General features: G+C 34.9%; 1 protein-coding gene across 1 annotated transcript; it reads right to left on the reverse strand.

The window, feature by feature from the left end:
* Window positions 1-5: 5 nt before the first annotated feature.
* On the reverse strand, window positions 6-3,653 carry LOC118344972 (aspartyl protease APCB1-like; the record flags this gene model as incomplete). The annotated part of the gene is made up of 5 exons (XM_035686877.1): window positions 2,836-3,653; window positions 1,915-2,032; window positions 809-1,038; window positions 462-698; window positions 6-84 (listed from the first exon to the last, which is right to left on the reverse strand). Coding segments are annotated over exons 1-5 (1,269 nt in total), but the record flags the coding sequence as incomplete, so codon positions are not given.
* Window positions 3,654-11,098: the final 7,445 nt, after the last annotated feature.

The raw sequence follows: 11,098 nt of genomic DNA on the forward strand, positions 1-11,098 counted from the left end.
AAAACTACTTGGCCGTCAGGCACACCTAATCTAAGAATTTTGCTTCCGTAATTCATTCTCACAATCTCTGTACGATAATAATCTCTGAAAAGGAAAGCATGGAAAAAACAATCAATTGTGAAACAGAATAAAACATCATACTAAGACATGGAATACACTTTGGAAAATAAGCAGAAGAATTTATCACGGAAATAAAACACTTATTTTCCATCTAAAGCACGAGATAAGCACAAATTTAAATCAACCAGATATTATGAGACAAAAATGAGCTAACGATAATTGAAAATCAAACATTTACCAGAAAAGACTGTCCAGAAAACTATTATTTCTTGCAGACTGGATCTCAAAATATGTATTCTCTTCCATAAAATATTTGTCTCCTCATAAGTGAAGCCTCACATATTCTAAGTAATAGAAGAAAGAGAAGGAGGGGGAGGGAATATTCATAAATGTTGACTTACATTTCTGGGCTATTAAGCATAGGAGCCCATGCCATACCCCGGTGCGGTACAAAATCATCACCTAAGAACATATATCCACCACCTGCATCTGGGGTAAGGCAATGACCAACCACATTGTTGATTATCCCCTTGCTCGCCAACTGGGAAGGTAGGCTAACTTTAGCCCCGCTTAGCCCAAGAATTCCATCTGTCTTTACCAAAGTATCTAAGAGTAGGCCTTGCTGATCATATCCACATCTTAGAGAGACAAACAAAAAATGTATAAATCAGCATTTGAGTGTGAAACTAAAGAATTTACGCAATCCAGAATTTGGTATGAAGAGAAAAGAGAAAAGAGAAAGAAATACCCGAAAACAACATTTAAACTGGTCCATGATCCATTTGCCATTATTAGATGCAGTTCATCTCTTGCAAGAACCCCCGAAGAGGAGCTCTGATCGGCATATTTAATTGCATAGTCACATTGTTTGCAAGTTTTACAATGTCCAGAATCCTGATTTCTTTGAACTTCTGTGCACAGATAGTCCTCAGAAGGTACCACGTTGCCTCTTGTTGGCTTGTACAAAGCATTTGCTCCCTACATCAACTTTATACATTAGAATCAAAATATCTTACAACTGAAAATTTGATTAAAGGTTATCTTTTATGATTGGCTGCTCTCAATATCACATAATTGTTCAGGAGCCTGTCTCCCATTTTGTCAGATAACTATCCTTCTCAATGTTTTTGTTTTTTATTCTTGTCCTTCATCTTTATTTTAAATTTTATTTTTTGGACAACACATCAGGGTGCAGCCTGATGGTCAAAGGACGGGTTTGGGATGAGTCCTAAACTCAAACATCTTGTGTTCAACTCCCTATTAGCCATTCCCCCTAGACTATGTGATACATGGTTCTGATGGGTGAGGCCACTATTCGGGGTTTACTCCCTAGGAGTGGGTTCAAAGAGCTCTATCTGTTGATGTTCCACATCATCAAAAAAAGGGTGAAGAAGGGGGTGGTATCTAGCATTTTGATCATAAAAAATGAGAAGAAAAGGGATGTCACTCTCCTCAAGGAAAAATGCTGAACTTTTCCCATAAACTCACTCTCGATAACCAGATAAAATTAATTAAAAACTTTTTTGTCAAACATAGCACAGACATTATTGAGCACAGGGCATAAAAATGGAAATATAACCATAAACCCTATAAGATGATATAGCTGGAAAAAAATATAATGTCGAAAGAAGAAATGCATTTATCATATATGGAATTCAAATCATTCAATTAGTAAATATGAAAAGAAAATGGAATCAAATCTCAAAAAAACAGAGCAAAATTAATGTAATAAAGGCCAATGAACTACTGAGGCATTGATTAGAAAACAAATGCAAATCAGGGAATACCTGTAGTTACATATAGAAGGATTTTGAAAACCAAATAACAGAACAACCAGCAAAAATTAGGCCTTACCTTAGCACAGCTAGTGCAAGGAGCGTCACATTGAATCCAAGTTAAGTCACTCCCAGTATCCATGTCGAGAAAATAACGCTTTGGAGGACTCCCAACAAGCATGTACGTGTAATACAAACTATAAGATTAAGAAAATGGTTAGCGGCAGGAATAACATCAAGCATAACAGACAACAATTGAAGGCATAATGATCATGACAAAGCCGTGACCTGTATACAGCAACAATAGTCATTTGAAGTTTAGAGGAGAGTAACACAGTATTGGTGACTGATAAGCTTGTATATGGGTGATGCTACACCCACCAAGGGAAGCCACCGGATGTGCAATTTTTTTTTTTTCAAACATTTTTTTAAGAAAAATGATTTACACAACATTTTTCACAACACTTTACACAATTATGTTTTAAATGAGAACCCCTTAAACATTTTTAAAAAATCACAAAAAACACTTCCGTAAAAACAAAAAAATAAAAAGCAATTCAGTAGAAAAAGTGATGGGAGTAGAGTTTTACTTTGTATATTCCGCTCCTATTGTGCCCTTTTCTAACAGGGAAACATCATGAGGACCTCAAATCATTGTAGTTATTCTCAGTCTTTGAAACTAGGTCAGGCGATAGAAGAGGGAGGGGGGATGAAAGATGAATAAAGATAATTCTGTTGAAAGCTTCATAGGATACCCCACACAAAAAGGAAGAAGAAGAAGAAGATCAGGTAGTTATTGTGCATGCAAATTTCATAACCGGTGAGTGAACATAACTTTCATAAAAAGTGGATAGCACTAACATATATAAAGTTCAATTGTTAAAACGTGGTCCCCCCACAATTCCTTTTCTGGCTCCAGTTACTTAATTCACAGAAAGCATTACAATCTCCATGAATCATAATAAGAAAAAAAAAAACAAAAACAGTAATCAACACGTACCCATTAGGATATACATCTCCTCTAACGGGTAAAATGGCAGCGGAATCAAGTTGTGCCTTAGAAGCAACCAAGTTGTCGATCATGCGGGGACCCCTCCCATCCTCAATTGAATAAATCAAATCCCCCTTATTAACATCCACAAGCTTCCCCAATCTAAGCTTCAAGTCCCCTTTTTTAGTCCCCCATTTGGGATACAAAGGAAAAAGAAACGAACTGGGTCTATGATCATCATCATCATCTGAGCGGCGCAATTCTTGCTGGGTCTGAGAAGAAACAGAGCAATAGAGTATAATAGCGAGCATAGAGATGCCTAGAAAGGCCAAGAGTTTTCTTGGGATGCCAAGAGAGGTTCTGCTGATTGAGAGTGAAGATTGAGCTTGAGGGTTGGCTGGAGGTTGGTGTTGTTGGAGTGGGAGAGGGTCTTGGTGATTGTCGTTGCCATGGGGTTGTTGCTGGCCGGATTGGGTCTGACTTTGGGACTGGGTTCTCGGAGTGTTATAGAGAGTGAAGGCAGTGATAGTTTTGCCAAGAGAGGGGTTGTCTGGAGGTGGAAGAGAGATTATGACAACCCCTTTTATAGGTAGGGGTGCATCATCAGAATCCATGTCCACAGAAGAAGCTAAGGAGGATTAGGAGCCGGAGGGAGGGAGTGCGAGAGTCCTGGGTGTCCTGCCAATGTTGTTCTTCTTTAATCTTCAGACTTCAGAGTACATGAAGCTGCCCCAGAGACTCTCTGCGTGAGTCAATGCTGCAATGCATGTAAAGTGAGTTTGGGATCAAAGGAGGAAAGATCTTGGAACGTCCCGTCCAGGACGGGAAGCGCCAACTGGGAAAGCAAATAAGAAACAGTATTCTTTTATTTATTATTATAATTTTTTCTTTTTCCCCTAGTCAGCGTGAAAACCGTGTTGTATTACCGACTATCGCGTAGAGTAGACAATTCAGATACTGCCTATTTCTCTGTAAAAAAATCATCTCAAGATAACAAGTAATAATAATCCGTCACTATTTTAATGGACCTTTCATCGTTATCAATAATAATTTTAGGTGTAATTTAAATTTATAAATGAGTTGAGATGGGTTGAAATAATTTATGAATAATAGAATAAAAGTTAAATTATTTATTATATTTTATGTAGAAATTTAAGAAAATTATTTTAAAATTTAAAAAAGTTGAATTGCTTATTATATTTTGTGTAAAAATTTAAGAAAATTATAATGATAAGATGAGATGAATTGAGGTAGGTTAAGATGGATTATGAATACAAACGAGACCTATTGTTCACAATTTTTTATAAACAACTTATTTCCATCTTTTAAAATGGCTTCCTCTTCGTATTATATATGAATGAAGATTAAGGCTTCGTTTGGTTAGTTAAATACTCTCAACTCATCTCAACTCATCATTATAATTTTTTCAAATTTCAACACAAAATATAATAAACAATTCAACTTTTTCAAATCTTAAAATAATAATAATATTAAAAAATAATATTTTAACAATATTTTATCATCTCAACTCAACTCACTTCAACATCCAAACACAACCTAAAAAATTGATCGCAAAAACTTTTTTTTTTTTATTTACCACTTTATACTGTTGTTATTATTGAGTGTTTGATGAAAAACTTCATCCCCTCCTTTTATATCATTTTTTCTAATGAAATATACTTATTTGTTTAGAAAAAAAAAAAAAAAAAAAAAAAAAAAAAGGTAGAAAATTCAGATTTAAAGTTGATTACTAAAATTTAAATTTTAAAATAAATATTTCAAATCCAATTATATAGTATATATGATTGATAACAATATTATGCTCTTCCGTGTAGTTTTTACACTTGCAACACTCGGGACAATTAAATATACAATTTTTATATTTTATTTTGTCATACCAAACAAAACAGCTACTCATCTGGGTGAAATATAGAATAATTATCAAATATTTGTTAGCAAATTGATGAGATTTGATAAATAATTTTTCTATACATCAGTTACTATTCACCCCACATTCCACATTTAACGTGAGTTTTGTCTTTTTTTCTTACATGTTAAAACACGCGTTTTGAGGACAGGAGGTCATTTCAAATTTTCTTTCATCTAGTCACATGTTCACCCCTACCTCTGCCCAGCACCCCGCGTTTGTTGAAAAGTCTCACACGGGTTAGAAATAAACTCATCATGATCTTTATAATGAGTTACCACACTCCTCCTATTAGGTCATTTATGGAGAAAAATGAGTGTCTCTATATGGTACCTCCCTCTGACCAGTGCCACCCCCTCCTCTGCCCAACCCCCTATAGTCTCCAGTTCATAGCTAATGAGTTTGTAAGATTTGTTTCACCACCCCTCTGCTCAGCTTTGTAGGTAACTCCACTACTATTTTTCCTTCATATTAGTGAGTACTAGGGGTGTCAAATCGTGTTAACGGGTCGTGTTCGTGTCGTGTCAAGGTATGTACATTACACTTAACGGGTCAACACGAACACGACCCGTTAAGGATTTCGTGTCAAAATTCCAAACCCGAACACGACACGATAAGATAACGGGTTGACACGACACGTCCCGTTATGACCCGTTAATGAATAAGAAATAAATTGACACGACATAACACGACACGACCCGTTCCGTTTCAACCCGTTTACGTTAATGGGTTGGACATACACGATACGACACGACACGACCCGTTTGACTTAATTGATTTTATATAAATATTTAAATATAAATAATATCTATAAAAAATAAAAAACTAACTATAAGTCTAAAATTACAATCCAAACAAATATGATCCACACAATTTGTAATAATATTCATTATTAAAATTACATCCCAAATGTAATAGACAAAACATACAATGTATATATATTAATATTACAATCTCAAATATAATAAAAAATTAAAAATACAAATCTAAACAAATTTAGAACTTGAAGAAGGAAGTGGAGCGTCCTCCCTACCCTTTAGGTCTAAGGGTATAAAGGTAAATTTAATTTTCTTAACGGGTCATAACGGGTTATAACGGGTCATAACGGGTTGACCCATTAGTGACCCGTTAAGCAATCGTGTCTTAACGGGTCAACCCGTTTTGACCCGAACCCGTTAAGGCTAAACCCTAACCCGCTTTTATCGTGTCGTGTTCGTGTTGGATTAACGGGTCGTGTCACATATTGCCACCCCTAGTGAGTACTGCTTGTGTACTAGGAGGGGTGAAGGGAGAGAACGAAAGTTTGTTTGTGTTATGGATTTTGTGAGATGGATATTGCAAATTTTGGGACTTAGGGCATGGAAATGCTTGCAAGTTTTTCAAATTTTCAAGGACTATAGAGTTTCACTAGTCATGCAGTATGTGGTATTAGATTTGAAAAACCCACTTAAATATTTGATTTTTTTTAACTTTATAAGCAATATATACATCCAAGAATCGAACCTACTAGAAATTTATAACTTTTGGTTAAGATTGTGATGTTGATGAGAAGGGCTCACTTTACTGTGTTGTGGTGGGAACTAGGATGCATTGTCATGGTCCTTTACACCTCTATCATGGCTTATTTTCCAAAACTCTTGCAGCACTCCCTGGTAACTTTCTTCACAAATCCTAATTCAAATAATTATTGCCACATAATCAAAACAACTAGACTTTGGAAAGGCTCACTTCACTTCCCAACATTATGGTAACATAGATAGGAGTCCATTTAATCCCATTGCCTTCCCATGATCACATTTCATATGCAAATTATAATTTCTCCATAGATTTCTCTTTTTGGTTTGTGAGATGATGCATATTTCACACTGTTTTATATTTTTCTTCCTCACCCTGGCGGTGGGATTTCTTTGAAAAATATCACATTACAATTGTAATATGGTTGCAGGCAAGTTGACCATTCTTAGATTGCTCTTCAAGTTCCTTAACATCCATTCCGGAAGTATAAGAACCGATGTTGTTATTCTTTGTAATTGTTTGTTATTGGTATAATGCAGCCTACAAAATATGTTTCTTACTCCTAGGATCAATGGTTATCATGCATGATGGTTTTTAGGTCTTCCCATTCATTCATGTGCATTTCTTTTATGACATAGAACCAAATTTTTCCACAATTTTTTTGTAATTGTTTTGAGTTTCTTAATTTTATGCCCTCTAAATCTGGATGTCGCCACCTATTGCATGCATGTAATTTTATTTTATGACAGAGTACTTAATTAAGCTGATATCATACTCATATAAACTCTTAACAAGCGTTTTATTTTATATCTCTTGTGCGCTTCCTTGTGCATGACACACGAGTAATTAACTGCCACTACAACGATTGCAGGTTTTTGTTGCGATGACTTTTACCGCAATAAGTTGGAAAAACTACCATAAAACACTAATACCAACAAAATCAAGTGGCCGCACGTTTGCAGATAATAAAATGTCAATTTAAGTCTTAAATTCAGCAAAAGTACAATTTGTCGAAAATGTATACTTATTATGACAACTCTAGTCGTTGCTAATATGAAACAAAGTTCTTAGATCATTCAACATCGCACACTATACTTAATTGCCACGCAGATATGTTGCCAAAAATATATATTTTTCATCAAACCATTTTGTCACTATTCCCCTTCTCCTACAAATGGTAATCGCGGCAATACATCATTATTGGTAGCATACGTCGCCAAAAAAATCTTCTTCGACAACGAGCCATCATCAAAACATCAGTTTAATGACGAGAAGTATCGTTGTAAATTGGTTTTATTAACAAGTTGATACCACCCTTAAAAGAAAATTACCTCAGCTAGATATCACCATTAATATATCATTATTGACAAAACGTTTTGTTGAAAATACTTTTATTGTCAATTTGATCTTGCTGCTAAAACAAAAATTTCTACAACTTTTTTGGCGATTTTTTATTCTGCTAAAATTCAATTTCCTCAAAGATACTTCATCACCAAAGATCAAATGACATACTGGTTTCGTCCAAAAATAGTTTTATTAAGGAGTTGATCCTGTTGCTAAAAGTCAACTTTGGCAAAAACTTTTCATAAAAAAAAAAAATATTTTCACCTAGCACTATAGTATTCCAGTTGCATGCAGGTCTAAAATATTGCCACTAAAACATATTTTTATGCAAGGATACGTCTATAATATATATATATATATATATATATATCTATATATATCTATATATTGGCTTGCATTTGAGGGAGAAATATGGACTGCGCTTTACATATTAGTCAAATTCGATGCCCATATTTGCTACCTGTATTGGTCTTTGGCCATCATTTTTCCATTGATTTTTATTCTTCTTTACCATTTGGTCATTAATGACCCGTTCACACACTCTAATATGCTATGTCGATAACACTGCTGCAAAAATGCCATCATCATAAAAATTGAATTGATATAAATTCTATCAACTCCAAAACTAGGTAAAGCACTTCCATACATACACACCATATTTTATATATTTCTTCCGTTATCATTAAACATGATCCACATAAAATATCAACTCCAAAATTAGCCAATATAAATAACATAGCAAAGCAAAGAAGTTTACAACAATATGGCAACTTGCAGAAGCAGTTCATACATCTAGATTCAAGAAATGTATAGTGAAAAGCATGAGCTGTGGTCTTGGCTCAAAAACACTTTTACTCCAAATCACTTAGTCTCTCAGGCATTATTGTGTCTTTAAAATAGTTGTCCATTCAAGTCCCCTTGCTAATTGATCGACACCTGCTGCATAAAAATAACAAGATAGTCTTATCCATTACTATCGTGTTATTAATAATTGTGGAAGCTAGCAGACTGGAATAACTTTAAGAAGAGAAAGCTCATTAGTAACTTTCTACCCTTAATGATAGTTTCTGGACTCATTTAATGATTCCTAACTTAAATATCCAATGGTAAAAAAATCTGCAATCCAATATATGCTATCTTAGATATCTATATGGCAAGAAAATCTGCAGAAATTACACGCTATCTTAAATATCCAATAGCAAAAAAAATGCAACATTATGGACTATCTTAAATATCCAATGGCAAAAATATCTGCAACTACATAAGCTATCTTAAATATCCAAAAACCAATCCTACAATTTCTAAAATAAATTGCGAATAACCACTTTTATCTAAATGCATGGTATGACAAAAACCAGATAATATGGGGAATAATAATTAAATACATGGACTGGGAATGCAAATGAGTAATATGCACCTGTCAACATTCATGTACTGTATGACCTTCATATCACTTCCAACCAAGCCACATCCAAAATTGCCCAACAGAAATTTTTTTTGTTCACTATCATCCCCATCAACTGGCTGATCAACCTTCAGTAGCAGTTCAAAAAATCAAAAGCAGGGATGATTTCATGTACCCAAGATGCCTAAGCATCAATGGGAGTCTCGTTATGAAACTCCCTTTGAGACTCCATATCTTTTATGCGAGTGTTCATCAATTTGTCATAGTTTTTAAATTGGTTCTTGAATTCTAATAAATCATATCTCAGGGCCTCTAACAGGTTCTTGTACAAATTTGCATCATTCTTGTTCTTCTCGTTCTCCTCAACAATGCATTGATAATCCCTATTATTCTGTAATGAAAGAGATGGTTCAGGTATAATAGAGTGGCTTAGTCCTGTTGCATAACTTGGTCGATATCCTAAAACCTCCTTCAACACTGCATTAGCTGCTTCATCCATGTTCTCATCCACCTCGGTCTCATTCAACCGCTCAAGCATCAGATTCCACATCCCATAGATAATGAACATTATGTAATATTTAAGAAGTTTTAATTTAAAAACATCAATAGATTTAACCACTTACGTAATTGTGTTCTGCAATGTCGGTGATAAATCTACCTTTCTTTCTTGACCAATACACTTCTTTATGAAAAGCTACCAAATTCGAGGATTGTTCCTTCTTTATTATCAAAGACTTTGTTAGGTACTCCAATCATATAATAGAAATAACTATTTCTCGTATATGAATGTACTACTTACAACTTACCGTTTCCTCCAGTATCCTAATAAAAGGCTTCCTACCACCTATATGGTTGATCCATTGTTTTCGCCTATTTTTTCTATTTCTCTTTGACATTTTCTGATATTATATTTTCAAACATTACTTCATCATTCTATATAATAATCCCTCCCGCACTGGTAATAAAAAATGATATGTAAACCATTAGATATAACAAAGAAAGAACTTAATATACATAAATATTTACCTTGAAGCCTTCACTTGACCACATTGCACATAAGTGTTCCCATACAGGCTTCTCCACCCAAGTTGTCCCACCAGAAAGTGTCGTTTCCTGTGTTGCATACCCCAGGTATTGCTTACGCAATAGATAGTGGAATGCATTGTATTTTCGAGCAAGTGCATTTGTCACACACTCACGATGGGAAGTTTGTGTCCAATCCAATATAAAGCCAGCCTATGAAAAAAAAATATTAGTGAATATTGCATTTCTTTTAAGACTGTTGGTTTGCAGTAGTGAAATTTTGTTTCATACTAAACAATTAATAAAATTAATACTCGAACACGATCGATGAGCTCATTTTTCTTCTCTTTATCTACTTTTTTCCAGCTTGCATGGCGCTTGTTTGCATGAAGCCTCACAACCGTTGTCACTCATCTAGAAAATATGTTGTAATTCTCGTACAATGGGCCTCTTTGTCCATCCTTAATATTCAATGGTATCTTCCCAAATTTACGAAGGCGTTCAAATAACGTGTCTTTTGATGGTCCTCGACCACGTTTTCAAGTTGGTAAATCTGTAGAATCTGAGCCCAACATCATTAATTCTATTAGAGCTCTCTTGACAAAGTGATCGAAAAGGTGGGATAAACATTACTATTCTCAAAAGGGTCAATCTTTCAACTTACGTTCAGTGGCCACAGTCCTAGGAGGATCATTAGCATCTTCTATGGCCTCATACACACACATATTTGTTCGTTGAGTTGAGTCATCTGATGATTCAACCTACTTTGTATCTCATACATAATGCAATAGTGGAGGTCCATGATGTAACCTTGAGACTCTACCTACTGATACGTGCCCACAATGTCCACCTCGTCCGTGGAGTCTTCCTCTTACCCATCTCACCATTGTCAATACATGCAATAGGTGTACTACAGTACTTATGATAAGGAAGAGACATGAGTTATTAGTTTATTCCCCTATTTTCATGAACAAGTCCAAGTCTCTCACCTAACAAGAGCTGGAAACATAGCAAAGATGCATGCTTTATAATTTTTTTGTGAATGGCTAACATGTATA

Source organism: Juglans regia, unplaced genomic scaffold (genome assembly GCF_001411555.2).
Source record: "Juglans regia cultivar Chandler unplaced genomic scaffold, Walnut 2.0 Scaffold_103, whole genome shotgun sequence".
Taxonomy (NCBI): domain Eukaryota; kingdom Viridiplantae; phylum Streptophyta; class Magnoliopsida; order Fagales; family Juglandaceae; genus Juglans; species Juglans regia.